This window comes from Primulina tabacum, chromosome 8 (genome assembly GCF_025594145.1).
Source record: "Primulina tabacum isolate GXHZ01 chromosome 8, ASM2559414v2, whole genome shotgun sequence".
Classification (NCBI taxonomy): domain Eukaryota; kingdom Viridiplantae; phylum Streptophyta; class Magnoliopsida; order Lamiales; family Gesneriaceae; genus Primulina; species Primulina tabacum.
In genome coordinates this window covers 2597777-2622542 of record NC_134557.1, presented here as the reverse complement: position 1 = coordinate 2622542, position 24766 = coordinate 2597777, and the positions used below count along the sequence as shown (strand labels likewise).

Genomic DNA, 24766 nt, shown 5'->3' with positions numbered 1-24766 from the left:
AAGTAATTATATTTATTAATTTCTAAGTCCATCTAAAACAAATACTGATGAGAATCGAAGTTTCGTAGGAAAGCCTCGAAAATGTTCTCGCTCAAAGCTTTAGCTTGGAACTGTGCGAATCCCCTTCCCAGAAAACCTTTGAATCTTTCATTGCGACGACTTATTATCACAGCTTGTTCTTCTACCACAACCATTCCCGCCGGAAACCCAGATTTTTCGGATTCTAGAGAACAGCTATCTAACAGGTTGAGCGGTTATTCCGGCACCCATATCGAGGAAACCGTGAATTTGGATTCGGGAAAGCTGAGACTTGACTCCTGGATTGCTTCCCAAATAAATGGCATCAGCAGAGCTAGAGTTCAGTCCAGCATTCGCTCGGGGTTGGTATTTGTTAATGGCAACCTCGTCAGCAAGGTTGTTTCTCTTTCTTTTTCTCTTTTTTTTGTTTCACTTATTTCTTGGTCTTTTCATGCGAAAGCTTGCATTTATTCAAAGAAAGGAAATTACGTGTTGTGCTGTTACTTTGCAATGCAATGTCTCTGGTGTAGTTTCATAGTTGGTGATAATTATAGATTGAATTCAGAGATTTAGTGTGCATTTTTGTGGCAAGTTTAAATTTTTAGGGAATCTTGATTTTTTTTTTAAATCTTTAGCAGATACTGTCAAGCTAGATCAGTCCCGACTCCCGATCTCAGTTCTTACTTTCTTTTCTGGTTAAGAGTTTATTGGTAATGCTTCTAATTAAATTTTGTGAAGGTGTCACATGTCGTGAGAGATGGAGATATGGTCCACTGCACTATCTCAGAGTTGCAGCCTTTGAGGGCGGAACCCGAGGATATTCCGTTGGACATTGTATTTGAAGATGAACATGTGCTTGTCGTCAACAAGCCTGCTCATATGGTATGCCCTCAATAGTCGTTTATCTGTCTAAGACCATCTCGGTGTTTCTACGATAATCATTTTTAATTATGTGACTGTTTTTTATTTGAGGCCGAATTTTGTTGGAATTAATAAAACTTAAATGCCTTGACCGTTAAAGAATTGCGAAAATGAAGGTTGTTCATCCAGCTCCTGGAAATGCAACTGGAACGCTCGTAAATGGTATTCTACACCATTGCAGTCTTTCCGCTGCATCGTTTCTCAACCCAGAAGCACCATATGATGATAATGATGTTTCCGCTGATGAGGCATGTGACTTCTCTATAGGAAAAGCATATGATGGGGATGTTCGCCCTGGAATTGTTCACAGATTAGATAAAGGAACTAGTGGATTGCTTGTTGTAGCAAAGGTTCTGGTTCTCCAAGTCCTGAAAATTAGTAATTTGTTTTAACATTGCTCTTTTTGCTTGTTGGTTGAAATTGAATGTAATCCGTATATAAGTTTGCTGCTTCTTATTTTTCTCTGAACAGGATGAACATTCTCATGCCCATCTAGCTGGACAGTTCAAGGAACACTCCATAAAAAGAGTCTATGTGAGTCTTACTTGTGGAGTGCCATCATCTACATCTGGGTGTGTTGATATCCCCATTGGTCGTGATGTGAATAACAGGATTCGCATGATTGCTCTTCCTGGATCTGGCACCCGTGGAAACCCCCGTCGTGCTGTTAGTAGGTGAGATTAGATCATTCTATACCTTTCTTCAGTTATTTGAGAAGATTGTCTTTTAATGGCAAACTACTGTGACTGCCCTGAAAGTTTTTAATTTATAATTAACATGCTAGTTTATTACTTTGTCTGCAGTGGATTATAACTAATATTATAAATAGTAAAGCTTCATTTCACGGTAACCCATTAGTTTTGAACTCAGATTCCAATGACTTCCAATAACCATTTTTTGACCAGCCAAACAATTGTTATGATACTGACATAAACAGAACCATGCAATTGAATTTCTAAAATCGGGATTTGATTGCCGGAATTCGTCTAGCGTTGTCCATGTTCAACTCCTCAAAACTTACCTTTTTGATATCCCTCATTACAATACAAAGCTCCTCTCACTCTATGCCAATTACTAGTGCATTTCTGATGCAAAAACCCTTATCTGCACTCTCATAATGATTTTAAGAATACTCTCAGTTTGCTTTCTGAAATGCTGTCAAATTAGCTTTTTCCCGATGTACATGTTTTACCAAGCATTATCAAGGGTTGCACTGGATTATTGTCCTCCGAATTTGGGAAACAAGTTCATGAATATTCATTGTCATCTGGTCTATTCTTGGATCCTTTTATTGGATCCTCGTTGGTTCGTTTGTATGTGAAATGTGATGAACTAGATTGTGCCTGTAAGGTGTTTCATACTATGGCTGAGAGAGATGTGGTGAAGTCTTGGGAGAGCATTGGCGGCAGGGTATGCAAGAAAAGGTGATGTGGTCAATGAAAAAGGTATTTAATGAATTGCAGAATCTCGGGTTTGAACCTAATTCTATGTCCCGTAATGGTATGATTGTGGGATTAATCTGAGTGGGTGTTTCTTGGATGCTGCTTTGATGTTTAAGCAAATGCATTCACTTGGTTTTAAGTCTGATGGGGCAAATGTATCTAGTGTTCTACCTGCAATAGGTAACTTGTGTATTTTAGTTATGGGAATTCAGATTCATAGTCATTTGACGAAGATGGGATTTGTTGTAGATAAATGTATTGTTAGTGCACTTATTAATACCTATGGCAAACGTGGATGTTCTTTGGAGATGTTTCGAGTGTTTGAAGAGATGGGTCATGTGGATTTCGGGGCATGCACGCCTTGATTGCCGGACTTTCTCGTCAAGGTCTTTTCAGCGAGGCATTAGAGCTATTTAAATGTTTTCGAGGCCAGCAGAGTGAGCTAAATGTTGTTTCTTGGACCTCAGTGATCGCTTGTTCCTCACAACATGGTAAAAATATCGAGGCTTTAGATCTTTTTAGAGAAATGTGGGTGTTGGCTGGAAAATGTAAGTACAGTGGATGTAATTCAGCTGAATAACATCCTCTGTACTTCAATAACATTCTTTGTACTTCGTATATTTTCTGGGCAATTATTCTTATCTTTCTCCACTTCAAATCCCCTCAAAACTCGTTTGTACAAATTTCCATTAAGCATGCTAAGTGCAATATGCAGTCAATGCCAAGTTAATTTTGTTCAGGTACAAAGTATTAGAAGTTCTTGCTGGTGGTGGTTGTGCATTGGTGGAATGGAGGTTAGAAACCGGGCGCACACATCAGGTTTGATGTATATCTTGTCCAAATCACTTGAACCACAATGTTGTTTCATAAATACAGATACCCAGTTGAGATATCTCGTTAAAGGCCTAAAAAATTCTCTAACACGGGTTTTCAATATCATATAAGTAACAAAATCATCTGAGTCCAGTCCGACATATTTTTATATATCATGATGCCGTTTAAGATCATGATTTTTTACCTTTTGGATTAACCATTTATACTTGCAAATTGCTGTATTATGCCAGTGTTTACCATCAGTATTGTCTGCTGAAGTATTTTTGGACTTAGATTCGAGCCCATGCAAAATATCTCGGTGTTCCACTCCTAGGAGATGATGTCTATGGAGGGACGAAGAACATGGCCTTTTCACTCCTTCAATCTAGGAACTCTCCTAGTTGTCACAGACAGCTTTTTCAGTTGGTTTCTAAGTTAGAAAGACCGTGCCTCCATGCTTTAAGTCTTGGGTGAGGTTATGCCGTTACGATATATGATACGTTTACCCATGTTTATGGTTGCTACATTTCATTGTGCTGAATATTTTCATATTTCGTTTATTAGGTTTGAGCATCCACGAACTGGAGAACACTTGCTCTTTTCTCAGGTGCCACCGCTTGATTTTGTTGAGATTTTGGACCAGCTTCGCAACATTGTCAACTAGAAGGTAACTTGTTTGGTTCATGTTGATTTATTTTCCTGGTATGAAATGTGCACGTTTTTTTTTCATATCAGTTGGATATTCAGCTAAGGATATTCAATCCCCATTGATTTAATTGTGGTCTTGTTAGCACTCTGGCTCTGGAAATTTGTGCATCCCCAGTTTGTCTCAGTGTAGTGCTAAGTTAGAATTTGGATGTGGGGGTGAAAGCAAAAAGAGCTGATACATACCAATATTGCAAATTTTCAGAGGTCGGATTGTAGATGTGTAAAACAAATGGAGCTCCTGAAATTCATAAACTCTACCTTTATTCGCTTAACAAGTTTAAAATGTTGATGCATGAATTTGTAATTGAGCTTAATTCATGAGCTAACTCAGGGTTGAAGGAAATCTGTTCTTAATGCAAAATAGCAAAATTTGTTTGAGAGTGTAAAAGAAAAGAGTTATGACCATTTTGCCCATCAAGGTTCAATCTTCTGTTGTATTGTGAGACTTGAAAATCCCCTGTTTTATAAGTTCTTTTTTGTCTAACATTCTATATATTGATAAATCATCTAACGTTGTGATGTTGTATGATCTGATGATCTTGAACATTTGACAAATGTATTTACAGGTAATTTAGCCGGTTGTTCTCCAAGAAATATTTGTCGAAGTTCATTCAACGTTGCTGCAATGGGTCTTTCGCCATCAGAATCTGTTCTTGTTCTCTGCATGTGGCATGGTATCGAAGCAACAATATTTTTAGCAGCCCACGTGCAATGACTGAAGCAATGAACGGTTGGAGATTTCAGATGAGTTTTGACTCATCTAAGATACTAAAATTTAATGTTTCAATTAGCATCCATCCCGTGTAAAGCGTATCACATTCCTATCCTGGTTTTCGGGTACTGGATTTGATGTATAATTCAAGGCAACAATTTTCTGTCAATATAGTGTGGTGTTTTCTATATCTTCTATTCCTAAATTGAGACGAGATGTATAGATGATCAAGTTGTTAACTTCTTTCCAATTTGGATACCTGGTCTTAATATTCAGCCAACACTGGCGCCTTCCACGGCTGTTGTTTCCGTGCATCAACCCCTTGCATCGAATGCATGCCTGATAATGGTAGTCTTATCATCTCACTTCTGACATACCAACCAAAGTATGTTCATGGCAAATAGTTTGTTGAATGCGATGAATTATAAAGGTTAACTTCTGTTTCGTCAACTATACATATGCAGCCTTCCTGGTATTTTCACAAATGAGGATCACAGGATGTCTTGATTATAAATATTGACTTGTGTTTATATTTGAACAAACCAAGTACGCAACAGATCTCAAAATGTCTGATGACCAAATCTTAGTCTTTTACTGAGCTAATCTATACGCCTTAAAAGATTAATTTATTATCATATCCTTATAATTTACGCATGTTTTCGATTTTACCTCTATGTTCTCGTACTAATTTTTATCCCACAAGTTTCTGATTGTTCATAGAAGTTAGTCGACGTTTATTGGTAAATGATCGAACTCTCAAGCATCCATTGTTAACAATATTTGTATTGACTTTTACACATTTTGGGTGAAATTTTGTGTCTAGATGAATTTGAGGTGGAGTTTTTATTTTAATTAATTTAAGTTTTATTTTTATAGATAAAATAATTAAATTAGAATTGCTCTCATTTTTAGAACGTAATTGAGATGGTCACACCGACCCTTTAAAACCCAATCAACAGAGAGAAATCGAATCGCCTTCGATCGACCAGCCGTCTCGTCTCGTCTGCGTTTGAGTTCCCTCTTCTGCACCTAAACAAAACCAGCCTCCAATGGCGCGCTCTATGTCAAAGCAAAGCTTAAATGTCCCCATACATTTATTCTCCTCTCTCCGTCACATATGCTCCTCCACCGCAGCGATCCACCCTCAATGTCACGCCATGGCAGAAGACGAGACTGACGAAGGAGCTTCGGTCTCCATCTCCGCCGACCTTTCCCCTGCCGAACTTTTTTTCGCCGATAAATTCCACTCCATAATCAAAGACCACCACCGCAAAAACCCTGACCTCCTCTTAAACCCCAGCACCCCGTTAAGCCCTAATGTAGCCTTCCCGGCGCTATGTTCCGATTTCTCAGGAATCTCCCCCGTAGAATCCCTATCCCCTTCCATCACCCGCCAAGTGATAGAAAGATGCGGCGCGCCACGGCACGGCATCCCTTTTATCCAAACTGTGGCATTCTTCAACTGGGCCATGTTATCACCATCATCTCATGTGGATATCTTCAATAAAATGATCGATCTTTCGGGAAAGGTACGCCAATTTGATTTTGCTTGGCACTTCATTAACTTAATGAAATCGAAAAATATGCCAATCCCGATTGAGACTTTCTCTATCTTGATTCGCCGTTATATTCGTGCTGGGTTGGCTGCAGAGGCAGTGCACTCATTTAATAGAATGGATGAATATGGCTGCAAGCCTGATAAAAAGGCTTTTTCTATAGTGATCGGTATGTTGGGTAGGAAACGAAGAGCAGCCGAAGCTCAAGCATTTTTTGATAGCTTGAAGGATAAATTTGATCTAGATGCGGTGGTTTACAATAGCTTAGTACATGGATGGTGTCGAGCAAATAATATTTCCGAAGCCGAGAGGGTGTTTAGGGAAATGAAAACGGTTGGAGTTCAACCCGATGTGTATACTTATAGCATTGTGATTGACACAATGTGTCGGTCTGGGCAAATAACCGGTGCTCATGACATTTTTGCAGAGATGCTTGATGTGGGCTGTGAGCCAAACGCTGTTACCTTCAATAATTTGATGCGGGTTCATGTGAAAGCTAGTAGAACTGAAAAGGTACTTCAAGTGTATAATCAAATGAGGAAGCTTTTGTGTGAGCCGGATGTGATAACATATAATTTCTTGATAGATGTTCATTGCAAGGACAAGAATCGAGAAGAAGCGATAAAGGTTCTTAATTCGATGGTGAAGAAAGGGTGTGAAACGAATGCTTCTACTTTTAATCCGATATTTAGGTGCATCGCTAAAGCCCAGGATGTCAATGCTGCTCATCGATTGTTTGTGAAGATGAAAGAGTTGAAAAGTAAGCCGAACACTGTGACATATAATATACTGATGAAGATGTTTGCTGATTCGAAATCTACCGATATGGTTATCAAGCATTGGAAAGAAATGGAAGAAAATGAAGTGGAGCCAAATGTGAATACTTTCAAGATTCTTATTTCGATGTACTGTTCGATGGGGCATTGGAACAATGCTTACAAGTATTTGAAAGAAATGATTGAGGACAAGTGTTTCAGGCCTAGTCAACAACTCTATGAAATGGTCATGAAGCAGTTGATAAAAGCCGGTCAGTTGAAGAAACACGAGGAATTGGTACAGAAGATGATGGATCGAGGATTTGTTAGTCGCCCTTTGTTGAATGAACCGCGTTAGCATTGGTCTAATGGTTTACCATTATTAAGGGTCTCGTAAGGAAAAGGTAATATCTCGAAAGGCGGCGGAGTATTCTATTATGTATTATTTGTTACCAAGTAGCAGTTTCACAAATCACAAGTGGGCGGTATTTAAGTTTGAGAGACTCTATAAAGTCTTGTAGATTTATCCTTTAGGATTGAATAATAAGGTTAGTCCCAAGTGCCTGCTTTTTGTGGTTGAAATCAACTTTGAAAATTAATTTGATGAATATGAAGTATCGCTTATTTTTTCTTTTCTTTGACGATAAAAACTATATGTTAATATGAAACGTTTTCTGTATACCTGTGAAAAGTTGATCTTGCTTCCTGCATATAAGAAGTCGAAGATGGTAGTAAGAGGAATGGACGTGTGAGGTAATCTTGTTTTCGGTTTTCCGTTTTAATACTTTTTGATCTCATTGGCATTTAGATGGTTCAATGTACAAGAATGTAGCCCCCATTTATGCAGAAGCCTGGCTGAGAAGCATATGAGATATGGTGTGTAAATTAACCCAGAAGAAGGAAATGAAAACCGTGTATTTGTATGCAAATCATACAAGTATAATTCAAACCCATCTCAATCCTCGACTTCCATTCCAATTAACTAAATGGAGCGGTAATCCACTTCCAAATCAACTAACCAAACAAATAATGATAATAATAACAATTTAATAAGTGACCCGAACTCCTTGGTATCTAAGAATCTCCCCAATAAGCTCCCCTTTGCCTGACCCAACATACCGCCCGCTGATCTCACCGTCCCTAATGAACAAAAAAGTTGGCACTTCCACCACATTCATATCTCTCAAGAACTGCATGCAGCTCTCGTTTTCATCACCATTCATCCGCGCAAAAACCACCGTATCCGCCATTGATTTCGAAAGTTTGATCACCGTGGGGTAAACCTTCACGCACGGCCCGCAGTGCTTCAATCCCACGTCCAAAACGATCAGCTTGCCGTCTATTTTATGATCTTCGATCAATTTCTGCACGTCTTCGCCGGAGTGGAGCTGCACCACGGCGGAGTGGTTGTCACCGTAGTACAGAACGTCTCCGACGAGCTGGTCGGGGCCGATTCCTTCCTCCTCATGGATTTTCTCCATGCTTTTGTAGAAGCTGAAGTGAGGTACTTGCTCGATCTTCTCGCGGGCGCAGAGTTGGCGGGTTTCTTCCGATTCGTCGCCCATGACGAGCAGAAAGTCGACGTCGCTGCAGTTACGGCTCAGGTCTACCATGAAGGGGTAGATCTTGCTGCTGTTCACGCTGTGACTTGCGGCGTATTCTACCACCACCAGACGATTCTTGGCCGCGCGTAGGGCGTCGTCGAATTCCTCGGTGCTGTGGACTTGTTTCACTCGTTCGTCGCTTTTGGCTTTCTTCACCCCAGGCGTTGCCGTGGCCCGTGGAAGGAGATTCGGGCGGGCTGCTTCTGTATTGTGCAGTAGTCGTTTAAGATTCCATGAAATCGGGAGATTGTAGCCCAAAATTTTGGTGTAAAGGGGAGCGAGTTTTGGTAGAGAGGTAACGTTCTGAGGTGGTTTAGCTAAGAAATTAGTAAGAGCAGCCATGGGGCGATGAAATTTAACCTAGCGTTCTTGATTCTGTGGAGGGATAATCCCGATTGCAAAGGAAGAAAGTGGGATTAAATTGAAGTGGATGATGTTCTTGATATCCACTTGAATGAAGGACTGATGCTAACCACATACACATACACATACACATACACATACACACACGTATTTTGTCTTTTCCCATGCGGAAGAGAAGATATTCCTTCCGCATTTTCTAGATTATTGATATATTTTTTTGAAACCTCGCGTTAAATTGAGTTAGTTTATCTTTTATGGGAGTAATTCTTTCAAGCCACGATTATATCACGTAGGTTTTTTTAATTTTTTAATGAAAGTAGATATAATGTCTCGACGATCTAATGATTAAAATTTCACTATATTATAAGAAAAATTTAATAGCTATCATGTGTTGATGGTCTCAATACTAAAATTTCAATATATTATTGACAAATAAACATTCGGGTAAAAAAAATAGAAAAACCTCATAAATTAGACATGTAATGGAACCTTCTGGTGTCTTGATCACGATAATCAATTAAAGTTGATCGAGGCTGGGTTAAGAAATGTCTTTAAAAAATGGAATTTCAAGGATTTCTTGGCAACCAAGCGAGAACCGAGGAATTCGTGGAAAAAAGAAGTTGAAGCATCAACATTTTGTAAAATTAAATATTGAACGTAGGGAGTAATTAAGACATTTCTTGAACAAAGATTATGAGTCCGTGAAAGTAATTGACAGAACGTATTGGATTAGGCTTGGCAGTGACTAATTGTTAAAGTTTATTCATTTGTTCGTCTCAGTCATGAAAAGTAATCAAAGGCCACATGAAGGGGAGACTCGAAGGCTAAAGTGTTGGTTTAAATAATTGGCGTAATGTTCCCTTCGCTTTCATTTTCATCGCGCTCGGTTTTGAACCATGAGTTAGGCTGCACTTACTGGATGGATTTAAAATCCAACGTCTATTGTTCATTGTCATTATAAATAAGATAAACAGGTTCAACCAATAATATACCGCAATGATTCCAAGTATTTGCCACATCTTTTGGCATCTTGATTATAACTTCAAGTGCCTAACCATCATCAGGCGGCATCTGGACGAAATAGCACACGTACAGCAAAATGTGTCATCGGGCCACATCAAAAGTCAAATGGCTTGAATACTCACCCCCATAATTTGAAGAGGACGAAGAACAAAATCAGACCTGCCGATATACCCAAAATATTACAGTGAGGCCTACTGGAAGGATCAATCTGATATAATTGACATGTAAAAAAATTAGTTTTAAATTATGAAGTACTGATGAACAAGACATGTTGGAGGAGAAGAAATTTATAACTCAACTCCGAATTTGGCAACGAAATGGAAGGCAAGATAATCAGTGGTTAGAAAATGGGTTATAACTGGAAGCAATCCATTTTCACGTCGGTCACATCAAGTCGCAATATTTCTGCTCTGCATCCTAGCATAGAACCAACACTGCAGTACAACATGGTACACGTAAAAAAAAATGCCAGAGTAGGTAAAATAATTGATTTTCATACCTAGGGTGTGTCCGTCCTAGGTCTCCATGAACAAATTCCTTGATGTACGTTCCAGCCTGTTTGAGAAACAATCATCAATACCAATGGCCAGTCAATTTTTTTGGGAAGTTGGAAATTCGGGATAGTTTTCCTCATATATATATTTTTCACATCAGCAAATAACTTGGAAATATAATCACTTCTTTTACCAAACCAACCGCATATGCATCTATGTCATCTGAGATCCAAATATGAAATGCAATCTCGGACAAAGATCTCATTTCAGGTCTATTCTCACAATCAAATATCTTCAACAGCATTTTATATAATATAATATAATGATGGTACGGAAGCCTAAAGAGTTGTGCATAGAAAAGGCCTAGACAATCCTACACAGTTAAACGCTGAAAATATTACCTGTGTGCATAGATGCAATAGGAAATATTGAGAATGTCCAGCTATCCTCTCAATTTTCATCCTGAAATGTCAAGAAATATAAATATATACCACATTAATATTATTCCGGAAAATTGCTTGTTAATTTCCCATACCAATGTATGACTTTTTCACGCTCTAATGGACTTCGACGATGAAGAACCCTTATTGGTGTTCTCTGCTGAATTGGCTGAAAAATAAAAGGAACCGTTTATTGTTTAATAGGCATGATATTGCATGTGCAAAGGAACGAGTGCTTTTGAGTATACAGAGATTAACTAATCTCCAATCTATACCAAAAAAAGTTTATTCCTAATTCAAAGCATGAGAAAGAGACTGTGTGAGAGACAAAGAGAAAAGAAGAAGACAAAAAATGACGTTCACCGTGTCTTTGAGAGAGGAAAGCGTCAAATCATCATCGCAGGTGAGAGGACGAGAAATCCACACAAGTGCAGCATACTGCTTCTGCACATGTTCATTGAATCATTAAGTACAATCGAACAGCAAGATCGATCTGCCAACTCAATGGCAATTTCATCCAAAATAAAGCTAAAACCTGTTTTTCTGCTTCTCCTTCACGCATCAGCTCCCAACCCTGACTACCAAAAACCTTGAGATTTTTTACACGGACCTGCCGGGGTCAATGTTTAGAACAACTAAATAACAAACTGATCTGGAAATAAAAACTATCCGACAGTGGTGAAATGTCAATAAAGCTTACAAGTTTGCTTTCCAGGCTATTTATTTTGTTTTCCATATCTTTTACCAAGATGTCAGAAGGGAATTGGCGTGCATTTTGGATCTCAACCAGAAAAGGCCGCCCGGTGCCCAACATCCGGACCTGGAGAGGGGGAGAGAGTAATTTGAACTATAATGATATTTGTCCATCAACAAGTGGTCGAGAGATGAAGTGTCATTACATCCATATCTTCCCTGCCAGCAGCGTGAAACTTATAGCTGTCACCGTGGCAAATGGGAAGGATATTGCAGCCAACTATTTCCTGCAAAGATATAGAACAGAAGGTTTTTGAAATATTGTTATTCCACATCACCAGCCAGGAAATAATAAATATAGTCATATAATTTTCTTTACCTCAACTGATGCTTCACCCCTTCTCTCATCATCAATAATCCAGCGAGACTGGCTAACATTTCTCGAATACTGCATTTGAAAAGATTGACTTGCATGATTAAGATATATGGAATGACAATGTTAACCGGATCAATCAGGAGAATTCTTCACAACTTACATACTATGAAATAGATGCCTAATGCCTCAAAGAAAAGTAGAAAATGCACAGAAACAACATATGATTTAAGGATTACAGACAATTGGCCATCTGAGTATTAGCCGATTGCATCTCCAGGAATGCAGCTCACGGAGTGGAATGCAGGAATAAAAAGGTAAAATTCTAAAGCCCCGTATAAATGGAAGAACTTTATGACATTACTTTTAACAACTGTCACAGAGATAACTTGGATGCACCTTAATATATCTCCCACCAATGAAGGTGGGAGTCCTGTAGCCTTGAAAAACCAACGAGCAGCATCGATTGATCTGAAAACGATGAAATTGTCACCACAAATGTTTAGTGTTGTATAACTCAGAATCGACAATTCAAGGTTCCAAGGAATTATAGTGATAATAGTGTTTCGTGAAGATGCTTCTTAGCTCCTCATATGAGAAAAATTGACATGCATGGAACCATGCATCAAAAAGCAACCAAACCCAACAAAGCGTTATAACCAAATATACCATCTCGACAGGGAATTTCAAGAAACCAAACCCACGATCTTCCAAATTATTGGAAGAATTCTCGGAGAATTTCTGTCCTTCAACCTCAAGCACACCAGCACACTTCTTCTGGAAATCACCGTCACCTGTTCCATTTAACACTTCTTAAAGAAATAAATACTCAGGATGCAAGACCAAAGTTATGTAAACGTCCAGATGCAATACTAATGGACAGAGGAATATAAACGCAAATTTAGGTTCCTTTCACAATGCAAACTTATTCCAAATGTCAAGTATAAAAAGGCACGCTACACTGTATGGTCATTTCTCTCTCTAGAGCATACACAACTACACATCAAACATTAACAGCAAGCGATTTCTACAACCATAATGAGAAAGTATAAATGAACGCAAATTATATTAAAAAAAAATTTAATAAGCATACTCAACAGAGGTTAGTCACTGTAATCTCACCGTTTTCCTAGATTCATCAACAGGAAGAAAATCCTCAGATAATTGTTATGATGACTTGATCATGGCTTGACAGTACCACAAGGTAGCAATGTAAGAAATGCCAATTTAACTAATATGGTGCATGGAATTGTTTTACATTACCAAAATTTTCAATCCTGTCCTCATATGTCTCCAGCATTTGCTCAAGGTCAAATTGATCAATACTATTTTCTTAAAACACCACTATCTTCAACTTTTTCAAGTTTTGAATGTTGAAGATTTATTATTCGGTAAAGTATCACAAGCATAGGTGCAAAAGGAACAAAATGTAATGTACCTGTTTTCCTTCTCTTAATGCATCCATTCCTTTCACTTAAATGCTGGCTCTTCGCTGATTCGTCGGGTAACGTGTATGTCAAGCGTATTCGAAAATCACTTAAACGAGCTTTTGCATCCTGCAAAACTTCAAATGTTTTATAGACTCGTCCTTAAATTGGTCTGCCAGTCCCCCCTCCCAGCCTCCCAGCCACCCATAACAATAAAAAGGAAAAAAGAGAAGACAACATTCGGCTCATGGCAACTGATATGACACAGGGTTTGAAATTTACCAACAATGTTTCCAGAAGACTTGATAAGGACAATTTCAGAAAATCTTTAGTGGCAGTACGTTCAAACTGAAACTTTTGGGTGAACCAAGGTTCAGAGCTGAACTTCTTTTCTATGTATAACCTGAAACAAAGAGAATAATCTCCAGTTATTAAGTCAGAGTATCGTCCACATCAACAGATACAAACAAAATTCTATAGCATGGGGGCTACATTAATCCGACTACAAAGGCATTATACAGATCAAACTTTCAACAATGTTTCTGTTTCAAGCAATATCATAAGTAAGACAGTTCAAACTCAAACAATCCAAGAAATTTCTGACCAAACTGCTTTTTCATTTTCAATGACAGTTGGTGGAATTGAGACTTCAAGATTGAAATTGTCAATTTGGTGGCCCTCCATCTTTACAACATCGGCTATTGCTGCAGCAAAATCAATGGCACTACTTTTTCTGGTCAATTTTCCACTTTTATCAAGATGTAGAAACTGCAAGATGCCTAAACATATCACACAAAAGTTAATGTCCTCCTCTGACCCTTGAATAGTTTCCGGATCACTGCTACTGATTTTTTCCCCGTTAGTATAATTATCTGTTAACTCGTTAAGAAGTGTACTCAGAACTGGTGTGGATACCGAAGGGCATGAACAAATTTGGTCATGAAGACCAAATATCCGTAGGATGCATCGCGGGCATGCCTGCAATAATACATACTGCAGTGTCACATTCACTACAGCAGATATTCAATAATCTACAAATACCGTTGAAACTATTAACTTCATTATCAGCAACAAACTACAAATCCTCTGTTTCATATTAGTTTGTTTCAAATTAACCATCCTGGAACAGCAAAAAGCTCCAAGGACAGAAACAATTAAACCAATTTATAAAATGCATCAGCACTTGGCTTCGAGAAAGTTTATAGGCCGTCCATTTTGAAAACCAAAAAATTAATTCTTTTAGTCCTAATTATGCCGATAAACTAAAAGTATCAGAGATAAGAACTGAATGGGAGGATAAAACGAACGCCGTTAGACAGCAAATCTTCGACTGGTTGAGGCGGCAGCGCATGAACGGCGTCCCGGAGGTGTTTCAGTTCATCCTCGGTAGCATCCGGAGTGGGCCTAATATACGCCATTCGATTGATTCGGCCTTCAGAATAGGCGTCACCGAGTTCAGGTGAAGAATGCCCCTGAGTTCTTAAAGTTGGACGGCTTAACAAATCCCCGTTTGGCTTTTGAGTTGTCTTTTGTTGGTTTTTAACCTAATTTGTGAACACATAAAACCTTAATTTTGGAATCTTAAAAAAAAAAAAAAACAACCTTGAATTTGGATTATTATAGCTCAGATGGTGGGATTATTACGCAACTATCACGCAGAATTTTGTACTTTAATTAATTAGAAAATTTTGGATTATTATAGCTCAGATGCGTCTACACATCTGAATGTGTCGTATGTCATGTTCTCTTTTCATGCGGATGCTCTTCTTTTTCTTCTGATTACTTGGTTAGTTATCTCACTACTCCACTGCTCTATGACTTTACTCATTATCTATTTCTATCTGTATGCATTTTTTGATTTATTCAAACCGATTTAAATTACCCATGAACTCTTATCCAATCTTTTCCCTCCTTACGTTTGGGCTTGTCGAACTTTTGGTCATAATCAAAATTTAGAAACAATCTATATATACCCAACAGTATGTTATTCGTGATAGATAAGAAAGTCAAGTGGCCATTGTCTACTTTCTCTAGAGCATTTGATTCAGTGATTGAATTTTAAATAAACACGAGCTATTTAATATTCGTAATTGTAATGGAAACTTTGAATAGATGATACAAATTCATGTCGCGTTACGACAAGAATTACATGGGAAACTAGATAACATCAAACGGGGAATACAATATCCATGGAAATATAAAGAATATTATATGACCTCGAGTTAAGGTCATTAACTTGATCAAATTACCATAAACACGAGCTCTCTAATCCCAAAAATGACATCCCATTGGCAAAGACAGAAACTGAGCCTTACGCCTTATGAATGATACGCGTGCTTTTAAAGGGGGCGGGTGCGTCTGCCGCTGGCCCGTCCGCAAAGAAGGGCGTTCTTTGGGATTGGATACTCGTCCCTAAGCGAAGTTGATGCCGTGTAGACTCTTAGATAAAATTGTTGTCCTAGATACTGTCTCGCCCAAAACTCTGATCTCAAGTTCCACATTCCTACGTTGTCTAATGGAAGGTAAATGGCGGTCCAAGAACTGGGATACACCTGCATTCAAGGGATTCTCATGTTAGAATTTTTCCATACAATTCAATAGTTTGTATACCTTAACGTGAATGAATAAGAAACCACTTTTTTCCAAAAGTCGAGCTCTTACTTCATGGTGATCGACAATAGTTTTTGTACTCTTAACATATTAAACAGGGGATTTGAAATCTTGAAATTTCGAAAGAAGGTTACTTTTGACTCTCTAAATCCTCCCTCATAAATGAATTTCCTCGGTCCATCAATGTATCTAAACGTTTGGTCAATCTTTTTTTTTTTTACCTGAACTGTGCATCTAGAAACAGCATCCCGGAGATTGTACTGATCTCTACTTGCTGAGGTCCATTGCCCTCCATCCATCCTGCCATTGTAATCGAGACATCATACAGTCAAAGGTATCGTATCAAAGTTTATACGCACATCAAGATTTCAAAATTCGGATTTCTCACCCTACTACCCAGAAGGCGTAGCCATTTAAGTGATAGCTCTGCAAGATATCTTCGCTGTTTTCAAAGACGATCTCAATAAATGCCCTGTAATCGGCCCCCATCACCGATGTGTCAAGATACATTCCTCCGCCTGTGGGAGCATCAGAGATACTTCCAACACGGAAAACGCCATCGATTTTGTAGTAGTCAGCAATCTTCAAAGGGGTGTCAGCCGGCACAAAGGATACGCTGTTGATTGCATATCTTTGTTTTCCATTGACTTGGGCCGCAGAACTTGCCAGCCTAATGGTCCTTGTGGTGTTTATCATGCCATAGTGATATGAACCTTGCGGATTTGGTCTTGGTCCACTTGCTGTGAGGTTAGTCCTAGAAGCAATAGAATATTTTATTAGCTCGTAAACTAGCCAGTCTCCTACTCATAAACCATTGTTCAGTGCCTGCATCAAGAAAACGAAACCGACATGCACACCTGATAGAACGAGCCTGGTTGAGGGACCAATCAATCTCAGTCGTTGGTCCACCTGGCAGCGGTCCGGGGGCAGGACTGTTCGAGCCAGCATATCGAAGAAAACCTGTGGTGACTAGCACAGGTGTGGTGAAACGGCTGGACACCACAACGTAATAGGCCTGAGGGGGTTGATCGGCTGTTACAAGAACGGACATGCATTGTCCGACGTGAATGTCGAGGGACGAATAGCTGATCTGCAACGTATGTGTGCCTTCCACTTCAACCACTTTCATCTTGTGGCCTTGGATTCGGAAGTTGAGCGAGTTTTGCAATCCAACATTGCATATCCTTAGCCGGTACGTACTCCCTATTACAATATAATTTACTTTAAACATTTCGTATCGAACTTCTGTCCTAAACCCGACCAAAACATGAAAATGTGGAATAGAACAACGGAAAATAGTCGAAAATTATTCAAGAAATAGTTTTTTTAAAAAAAACATTTTTAGACCTGATTGAACATTGAAAGAGGTGGCATTCGGCCCACGTCCGTTGATAAGAATTCCATCAGGGAACGGCAACTTGTTGCCTCCATCTAGTTTTGCCTTCAAATCCTACATACAAAAATATTAATCGCCAATTTATTTTTTAACACAGAAAAATATTAACCGTGAGTTGTTGCCAAGTTACAACACGAATTTCCAAATAATAACCAACGAATTCACCGAGATGATAAATTATTTTATTAATTCATTAATGACATAGATATTAAATAATTCAATCATTTAACGTAAGGGAATAAACCATCCTTTGACTTTGACGTGCAGAACAATTATGGGCCCAAATCCCAACATGCAAACTGGATCACCCAATATCCCAGCTGTTAAATGAATAAAGTAATATTTGTGGAACCCAAAGAGGGACCGGACCCATTACTTTTGCCGACACTGCAAACAGTATACTTACAGTGTGATTAGTGGCGTACCAATCCCCGATCAAGAGGGAGTAATCGTCTGCGGGATTCCGGAAAGGAACGGGGATTAAGGGCCTGCTCAGAATCCTGATGCCACCGAAACCACCGGCGGCTTTGTGGAAGGCCAAGGATGGGAAATAGAAGAAACTCCCGATTTGATCCTTCATTTGAAGGATATACGTGAAATTCTTTCCTGGCGGGATCGGACATGTAGTCCCATACACCCCATCTTCATACGAATTCCTCCTGTTCTGTATCCCATTCCTGCATTTTCCATTTCATAACAACAAGTGATGCTACTAAATCTTTGTTATTACGTGTCTTTTGTCTACATAAAAATACCATAGCATACATACACTTTTCAAAGTCTGTTAATTTAAAATTACGTCGAAATTTGCTTTTTTTATTCTACTTTTAAAAATAAAATAGTAGAAGTCCAAAATCCAAAAAGTCTAAACAAATATTTTTAAAAACATTTTTTGTAACATAACACGTTGAAAATAAGAAAACTTTTCTTAAAAAATAAATAAATGATTTTAGCATACTCCTAATTACGTGTTGGGACATAAAAACAAGTATTAATTTGGTGTAAGATTATAAGGGTTAACGAGATCCTATCTATGTGGGCACTACCATCACTTCATTTACACTTCATTTAAACGGGTAAGATCTTGCCACATGTACAATTTCAAAAAAAAAATGGATCCTATATATGTATGAACAAATCTTGGTCATCCATCCAATCATCATGTATGATGAAATAAATCGATTACAAGATGGGAACTGAATCCATTATTCAAGTGGAAGATCGAACATATTACATTAAATATTAAGACTGAAAACTCATGTGATATATTGTATAGGTTGGTGCACGAATAATAAATAATAATGTCAGATCTGAATTTAATTAAAACTTTATGGCCAATTTTTTATTTTAAAAATTCGACATGTAGTACACAAAGAGTAATCGTCCTCGGTTCTTTATATTATCTTGTCAAATTCAGGACCCTTGTTCCTATATTTTTTCATCAGTGTTTACATATGAAATTAAGTAAAAATCAAGCGTATTTTGCAAATTATTTTTTAAATTTTATAATATTTTAAAATTAAATTATTACTTTAGAAGTGATCCTGGTGCCTTATTTCAGAAGGAAAGAATCGATGTAAACCCTCTAAAAGTAAGATCAGTAGGCTACAATGCAGATTCGGTGGGAAGAGAAGACCCAATGCGATGCTTTATAGAAACTTTTTATTTAATCCATATTTATTTTAAAATGCCAATCTTTAAAACAACCTAAATCCGTCTTTCTCATTTACCAAAGAAATTTCAACAATAAAAAGATGGAAATAAGACTGTACTGTGTGTATGTGTGTGTAATGCGTGTATACAGACAGTGTTTCATTAACTACTTCTTACCAGTGAATGAGAAAAGGCTCATCCAAGCTATTGAACACATTAACAATGATGTTATCATTGGTGACAGAGTAAATCTCAGGACCAGGAAACTGCCCATTGATCAAAATACCCTGAAAATTAAATAAAACAAACAAATAAATAAATAACAAAAAACAGAAAAAAAATAAAAAAATAAAAAAAATCTGCCATCTAAACTGCTTCTTGATCTAAACTACCCCAAAATTTTTCCTTCGATTAACAATGTATATAAACGACAGAGCAAGGGATCACCGAAAAAAAGAAAATTATATTTCACATGGAATTTTTCAAAAAATAAAAATCTCTCCTTTATTTAGGACACAAACCTGTTGGGGGATGTTGAGAGGATAAATGATGCCATAAGTCACATTCCATGTGAAGAATCTGTAGGGATCATCTGCTGAAACCACAATGAAAACACATAGCAGAGAATACAGTGATGCTAATTTTAGCACCATTTTCTTCTTTTTGAATATTTAGTACCCAACCACAACTATACGAACAATGGTGGACTGGATGCTTTGGGGGGTTTAATGGTATGGAGGAGTATTAAATGGTGGAGGTAATTGCAGGCACACACACATATATACAGATATATACGTGCGTGTCTCTGTGTGTGTATTTATGTAAAAGTGGTGTTGTTCATTCAGACTGCAGCTGTGGAAAAAATCAAAGTCCAGTGTGAGGAGCAAGTAAAAAGACTGTGTGACTATTAAGAAATGAGGTGTGATATATACCGGAGAGATTGATTTTTTTTTTTCTCTTTTGTTAGTAAAGTACAATGGGAAAAAGTAAATTATTTAGAACATTTTCAAATATTGATCATTTATGTCGATGCAAGAAATGAGACGGAACTATATATCTTTGTAAATAAACGTTTGCATATATAATTCAACTTAGAAAATGTCATGTTCCCGAGTTGCAGTTGGCTGACAATGATCTAGAAATAGGTCAAACGACATAATTAGTTTTTGTTTTAGATTTATAAACGATGTGATTTTATAATCTGCAAAGAAAATAAATAAAGGATCGTGGGAAAATGAGAAAAAGTGTCGGTGGTGGCTCCATACAGTCGAACATGGGAACCAATCGTGTTCACACATGCCATGTTCTTTCTTCTTTTCAAGACATCCGCGTTAGCAGCATAATTGATCTGACGAGTTTGATATAATTTTTCAGATACTTAATTCGTATATTTACGCAATTAAATTAAATATATTGTAATTATTGAGAGAAAACGATGAATATAATTATACTTATTATTATAAAAGTAAAAAAAAAAAAAAAGGTTTACGCAACCCACCGTTCCTGATATTTACACGATTGAAATATTTGAATTGACACATGATATAAATTCATAGCAGTTAAATGGGATTATGAGGGATTCGAAATTGCTTATCGAATATGTAATAGACTACTGTGATAACTTATTTGTCAAGCATAGATCGATAAGGTATACTCGTTAGGAATAATCGTTAGCCGAGTTCATCGGCATTGTCGCACTTAGACGAGCCTAAGCCCGGAGTTGTGGAGGCTACCACACATGAACATATGGAAAGTCATGAACTCGATATCCTGTTATTATTCAATATACATCAACAAACTTTCATGATTCTTTATACAATGGAAAACGAAATTGCCATAAATTTATAGTTCCAAAATACATTCACCCACATTTAGTATCTTTGAATAAACTTTCACAATGTAGACAACTCATCCCATCGCCGTCACACAGTGTAACATTAAATTAAACAGACAGCAGAAAGCAGATTCTGAAAAGAACAAGAGATAAATTAAGTTTAACTAGAACAGGACCACACAGAATCACAATTAGTTGGCATTTAACACTCCAAAGATTACATTAATAACTCATAGAATCAAGTTTCACTATCATAGACAAGACTGTGAAATGGAGTTAGAGAAAAATGGATGGTATCACTGCATGAGCTTACTTATATTGGTTGAATTTGAACAGCAGCATTAGAAGTCCAGTGTTCCACATTGTTTGCTCTGCAGGCTCTTTGTTCCATTACTTTGCCTTGTGTCCTTGTTACATTCATTATCAAGGCCTCGTGTACGCCCAATACCCATCTTTGGCAAGCCACGATTCAGCCCATCTAGCAATACACAAGCTTTACACCATTTCTGGATACATCAGATGTATGTAAAGTTAATATATATCTTCTGTATACATTCTAATCAACATTCAACTGCAACTATATTTTTACTATGGCTTCCATTATGACGTTTTTAATGAATGAAGAGAGTAAAAATTACTTGTTTCATTCCAAGGGCAAAGGTAGAGGCATTCTCACCTGGCTGGAAATGTAACCACATTTTTCACAGTTTCCCTGTTCTGGCATTTTTGTAGAAGTAGAAATCCTAAAATCCTCACCCGACTTGATGATGTCAAGAATAGCTCTTGGTCTAAATTCATGAAACCAGAAATAAGTGAGAAACAAATAGATAAACAACTAAAGTAATGCATAGAATCACTTTGGGCTTTGACCTTATCCTTTCCAAATCTTTTATAAACTCCCGAGCAAATCCACGGTACGCATTCGGGGAGTAAATACCTGCAAAATTTCTTAAAGCAGTTGAGGAAAAAAGAACCTAAAGCAGGAAAAAGGTAACTGAGGTAGCTCATGCATGCATGATTTACTACAGATAAATGACGAGCAGAGGTAAAACTGCTGGGAACATGCAAGCTTACATTCTGTTGAGAAGTAATCCAGCCTTTTGAAATATGCATACGTGGGAAACAGTTAAGGTCTTCGATTTATTGTTATTTTGTTAATTAATAAAATAGTATATATGTGCTTCTAAACATCTGAATCTGAAGCTGATCAAGCAAACACGAGGAACAAGGAAAAAAACCAGTGAAACAAGGATATATCACAATTTCCTTCTCGTAGGTGTACTTAAAAGGCTTGCATCTTGGAATAGGTCCATCTTCTCCTGTGATTATTGACGTGCATCTACTCAACCTGAAATGTTGAAAACGTCAATCTTCTACTAGATACCAAATGTTTATAGAGAAAACATGAACTGAAAAAGAGGGATGAAACCAATGAAACGTATTACAACTCATAAAATTATCCAACCATTTGTGGACCTTCAGTTTGATGATCCTTCTTTCACAACTTAAAACAGATGCGGGTTCTAGGATAGATAGCCAATTGTGAGATCTCAAATACGAAAGCATTACCTAGCAATGTCCCCTCGTAATATGTTTAAAAGAACTGTTTCAGCAATGTCATCAGCATTGTGCCCAGTAACCAGCTTGTCCACATTCAACAGCGCAGCACCACGATCAAGGGCCTTGAGCACAAAAATGAAATAAAAGAGTCAAATCCACCAAGCTGTTCCCTTATTTTAAATCTTGGAATCCAGAGAACTGTAAAAATTGCTTAAACAGCGATCTGATATAAATCAACAGGCAAAAAGGACCCAACAATGAACTAACTCAAAAACCAACAAAATCGGTACTAAATATTGAAGTATTTCAGCGCCTGAATTGTATTTGCTTCACTTAAAATAAAAGATACAAACAGGTAAAATGTCAAAAAGACAAGTGCTGAAGCCCAATTTAAAGCTTGCTTATTCAGCAATAAGTAACAACTGTACCTGACGACGAAAAACACCGCAGAACGTGCAGTTGTTCTTCAAACCTATCAGCTTTACAATCTCATCCATTGTCCACCCATACAACTCTTTATAAGAAACAACTTTTAGAGGAAGTCCATACTGAAAATGAAAAATGGCAACAAAACCGATAAATATGGTGAGAATTCAGAAAAGATTAAAGTAGAAAAATTGTGATAATAAGATAGGGTAAAAAAAGGAATCAAGTACTACAGAACAAACAAAGCCAGTATAAGCAAAGTTACAGTATCTGTTCCTTAGATCATAAGGATTTTGCATATTCTCGATATATAAATATATAAGAAAACAAAAACAGAAGAAAATAATATCACAGCAGTTTTCTAATATAGAACGAGAAAAAAGCAATTGCCACAAGAATTATGATAATGAGGAACACTCTAATCAAAATCCATGAATTGCAATTCGTTACTCCAGCAAAGCTACGAGCCATCACATTATCACCTGAACTTCATTTCTTTTGACAGTTTCAAGTGAGTCATCTCTGTAACCGGTGATACCTTCATCGACAGAAAGGAGGAAAAGATCCAGCCCATATCCATGCCGACGATTTAATTCTGACATCACATATGCAAGTACGGTAGAATCTGCAACAATCCCATTCGCTGCAAAAGTCAATAAATCTGCTACAAACTAGCAGGGGGCAGAAGGACCTCGCCAACAAATAAAATGAAGTGTTTCAAATTTCATATAATTTTCTGAAAACGAAAGCTACAACACTAATTACATTCTCTTCAACATGGTATATATAAGCTTAGAAATTATATTAAATTCGTAAAAAACTATAAATATCTCATTCCAACCACCTGAAGCAATGCTAATACATAAGCTTACGAGTTACACGTTACATTAAATTCATAAATAACAGCCTTTCCATTCCAATTACTTGAAAATTGATAATCCACGAAACAGATTTAGGATTTTCTAATCAACAGAAATGCCAATTTTCTCACCTTTTCCACCAGAAGCTCCAATAGCGATGCGTTCACCGGGCTTGAAAAGATTGTTACCTACGATCACTCTGTGAATTTCATCTTCAAACACAGCATAAAAACACTCCCTGCATAGCTTTTCCCAATAGACAATCAGTATTCTAGTTAGTTAAAGCTTCGAAAGAACAAACCAAAATTCAAAGCAAGCAAAAAAATACATACTTGTTCGAGGGTTTTCGGGCGCTTGAGGGCTGCGCGTCTGGTGGTGCAGATGCTGCAGAATCGAACACCCTTAGGCTTTGTCTCCAAGGTCACCTCCGCCGCCATCGCACAAAAGTCGGAGGATATTTTGGTCGACGTGGTGAAACAGTAGCGGCCCGTTCTGTTCTCTTATTTTTCCTCTTTGTTGATTCTTTCCGTTTGTGTGTATTGTTTTTGTTTCCGATTTATTAAAAAAAAAAAACAAGTATGCAATCTTTTGTTGAATATGAAAAATATTTTAAAGAGTAAGTTGTCGTACGATCTCATGAATTTTTATCTGTGAGATAAGTCAACTCTACCGATATTCACAATAAAAAGTAAAACTTTTAGAATTGATCCGTTAGATCGTCTCAAATTGACCCAAATAAGATATTCAAACCACGAAATTGATCTGTTAGACAGTCTCACAAGAATTTTTGTGTATTTTAAAATACAGGAATTAAAATTTTACGTATTTACTAAAATTGTTTTTTTAATGATTAAAAGTACAAGAGTGATTATAATTTATTTATTATACAAATTATTCTTATAATTAAATGAAAAAATTATATATCGATAACGTACAGTGATAGTAAAATTTATTTTACTAAATGCTAAATTAGGCATAAATACATAAGTGAAAAAAAAAAACTGATAAATTCAATAATTATCTAAAGTAATATGTATATGATATGCTCAACAGATAATAATTTATAATTTGTTAGATATAAAAAA

General features: G+C 37.3%; 6 protein-coding genes across 11 annotated transcripts; 2 read left to right on the top strand and 4 right to left on the bottom strand.

Moving 5' to 3' along the window:
- Positions 1 to 8: 8 nt before the first annotated feature.
- LOC142552909 (RNA pseudouridine synthase 2, chloroplastic) lies at positions 9 to 4802 on the top strand. 2 transcript variants are annotated; one of them, XR_012821882.1, is made up of 8 exons: positions 9 to 414; positions 757 to 900; positions 1056 to 1289; positions 1411 to 1613; positions 3122 to 3200; positions 3489 to 3669; positions 3759 to 3861; positions 4469 to 4802. XR_012821882.1 is itself a non-coding variant. In XM_075662816.1 (8 exons), exons 1-7 carry the CDS (start codon positions 82 to 84, stop codon positions 3856 to 3858), a joined length of 1269 nt encoding a protein of 422 aa, XP_075518931.1. In that variant the 5' UTR covers positions 12 to 81; the 3' UTR covers positions 3859 to 3861; positions 4469 to 4802. The 2 variants fall into 2 exon arrangements, 1 of the variants encoding a protein (XP_075518931.1); XM_075662816.1 differs by having other exon boundaries at positions 12 to 414; positions 3489 to 3664.
- A 731-nt stretch (positions 4803 to 5533) lies between these two features.
- Positions 5534 to 7614, top strand: LOC142552907 (pentatricopeptide repeat-containing protein At1g20300, mitochondrial). The gene has a single exon (XM_075662814.1). It carries the CDS (start codon positions 5664 to 5666, stop codon positions 7281 to 7283), a length of 1620 nt encoding a protein of 539 aa, XP_075518929.1. The 5' UTR covers positions 5534 to 5663; the 3' UTR covers positions 7284 to 7614.
- A 211-nt stretch (positions 7615 to 7825) lies between these two features.
- On the bottom strand, positions 7826 to 8996 carry LOC142552908 (thioredoxin-like protein CDSP32, chloroplastic). Its single transcript, XM_075662815.1, has one exon. The coding sequence runs from the start codon at positions 8869 to 8871 to the stop codon at positions 7972 to 7974; it is 900 nt and encodes a 299-aa protein (XP_075518930.1). The 5' UTR covers positions 8872 to 8996; the 3' UTR covers positions 7826 to 7971.
- A 741-nt stretch (positions 8997 to 9737) lies between these two features.
- LOC142552906 (uncharacterized) lies at positions 9738 to 14881 on the bottom strand. 2 transcript variants are annotated; one of them, XM_075662813.1, is made up of 16 exons: positions 14650 to 14881; positions 13947 to 14320; positions 13625 to 13745; positions 13354 to 13471; positions 12585 to 12709; positions 12315 to 12386; positions 11922 to 11990; positions 11749 to 11829; positions 11550 to 11669; positions 11385 to 11459; positions 11213 to 11293; positions 10945 to 11018; positions 10811 to 10871; positions 10415 to 10470; positions 10215 to 10349; positions 9738 to 10123 (listed from the first exon to the last, which is right to left on the bottom strand). In XM_075662813.1, the coding sequence occupies exons 1-15, from the start codon at positions 14758 to 14760 to the stop codon at positions 10268 to 10270; spliced, it is 1620 nt and encodes a 539-aa protein (XP_075518928.1). In that variant the 5' UTR covers positions 14761 to 14881; the 3' UTR covers positions 9738 to 10123; positions 10215 to 10267. The 2 variants fall into 2 exon arrangements, with proteins under 2 accessions (XP_075518928.1, XP_075518926.1); XM_075662811.1 differs by having other exon boundaries at positions 9738 to 10074.
- A 537-nt stretch (positions 14882 to 15418) lies between these two features.
- Positions 15419 to 19908, bottom strand: LOC142552905 (L-ascorbate oxidase homolog). The gene is made up of 8 exons (XM_075662810.1): positions 19523 to 19908; positions 19179 to 19288; positions 17755 to 18025; positions 17300 to 17402; positions 16810 to 17155; positions 16341 to 16706; positions 16174 to 16252; positions 15419 to 15894 (listed from the first exon to the last, which is right to left on the bottom strand). Exons 1-8 carry the CDS (start codon positions 19652 to 19654, stop codon positions 15682 to 15684), a joined length of 1620 nt encoding a protein of 539 aa, XP_075518925.1. The 5' UTR covers positions 19655 to 19908; the 3' UTR covers positions 15419 to 15681.
- Positions 19909 to 21017: 1109 nt separating this feature from the next.
- On the bottom strand, positions 21018 to 24229 carry LOC142552904 (cytoplasmic tRNA 2-thiolation protein 1). 4 transcript variants are annotated; one of them, XM_075662805.1, is made up of 10 exons: positions 24014 to 24229; positions 23813 to 23927; positions 23304 to 23446; positions 22824 to 22943; positions 22405 to 22517; positions 22091 to 22183; positions 21910 to 21950; positions 21706 to 21772; positions 21512 to 21623; positions 21018 to 21341 (listed from the first exon to the last, which is right to left on the bottom strand). In XM_075662805.1, exons 1-10 carry the CDS (start codon positions 24116 to 24118, stop codon positions 21177 to 21179), a joined length of 1074 nt encoding a protein of 357 aa, XP_075518920.1. In that variant the 5' UTR covers positions 24119 to 24229; the 3' UTR covers positions 21018 to 21176. The 4 variants fall into 4 exon arrangements, with proteins under 4 accessions (XP_075518920.1, XP_075518921.1, XP_075518924.1 ...); XM_075662806.1 differs by having other exon boundaries at positions 23813 to 23919; positions 24014 to 24200; XM_075662809.1 differs by having other exon boundaries at positions 23360 to 23446; positions 23813 to 23919; positions 24014 to 24200.
- Between the last annotated feature and the right edge of the window lie 537 nt (positions 24230 to 24766).

Coding starts and splice junctions, on each gene's coding strand:
- LOC142552909 (XM_075662816.1), top strand. CDS start 82: ATGTTCTCGCTCAAAGCTTTAGCTTGGAACTGTGCGAATCCCCTTCCC. Junction 3,201..3,488: donor AAACCGGGCGCACACATCAG/GTTTGATGTATA, acceptor TTTTGGACTTAG/ATTCGAGCCCATGCAAAATA. Junction 3,665..3,758: donor CTCCATGCTTTAAGTCTTGG/GTGAGGTTATGC, acceptor TTCGTTTATTAG/GTTTGAGCATCCACGAACTG.
- LOC142552907 (XM_075662814.1), top strand. CDS start 5,664: ATGGCGCGCTCTATGTCAAAGCAAAGCTTAAATGTCCCCATACATTTA.
- LOC142552908 (XM_075662815.1), bottom strand. CDS start 8,871: ATGGCTGCTCTTACTAATTTCTTAGCTAAACCACCTCAGAACGTTACC.
- LOC142552906 (XM_075662813.1), bottom strand. CDS start 14,760: ATGGCGTATATTAGGCCCACTCCGGATGCTACCGAGGATGAACTGAAA. Junction 10,872..10,944: donor CGTGAAAAAGTCATACATTG/GTATGGGAAATT, acceptor TTGACATTTCAG/GATGAAAATTGAGAGGATAG. Junction 10,350..10,414: donor CTAGGACGGACACACCCTAG/GTATGAAAATCA, acceptor GTTGTACTGCAG/TGTTGGTTCTATGCTAGGAT.
- LOC142552905 (XM_075662810.1), bottom strand. CDS start 19,654: ATGGTGCTAAAATTAGCATCACTGTATTCTCTGCTATGTGTTTTCATT. Junction 17,156..17,299: donor CTCTTTCAATGTTCAATCAG/GTCTAAAAATGT, acceptor ATATTGTAATAG/GGAGTACGTACCGGCTAAGG. Junction 15,895..16,173: donor TTTCTAGATGCACAGTTCAG/GTAAAAAAAAAA, acceptor CCTTGAATGCAG/GTGTATCCCAGTTCTTGGAC.
- LOC142552904 (XM_075662805.1), bottom strand. CDS start 24,118: ATGGCGGCGGAGGTGACCTTGGAGACAAAGCCTAAGGGTGTTCGATTC. Junction 23,447..23,812: donor TGGAGCTTCTGGTGGAAAAG/GTGAGAAAATTG, acceptor GGATTGTTGCAG/ATTCTACCGTACTTGCATAT. Junction 22,518..22,823: donor GCGGTGTTTTTCGTCGTCAG/GTACAGTTGTTA, acceptor TTTGTGCTCAAG/GCCCTTGATCGTGGTGCTGC.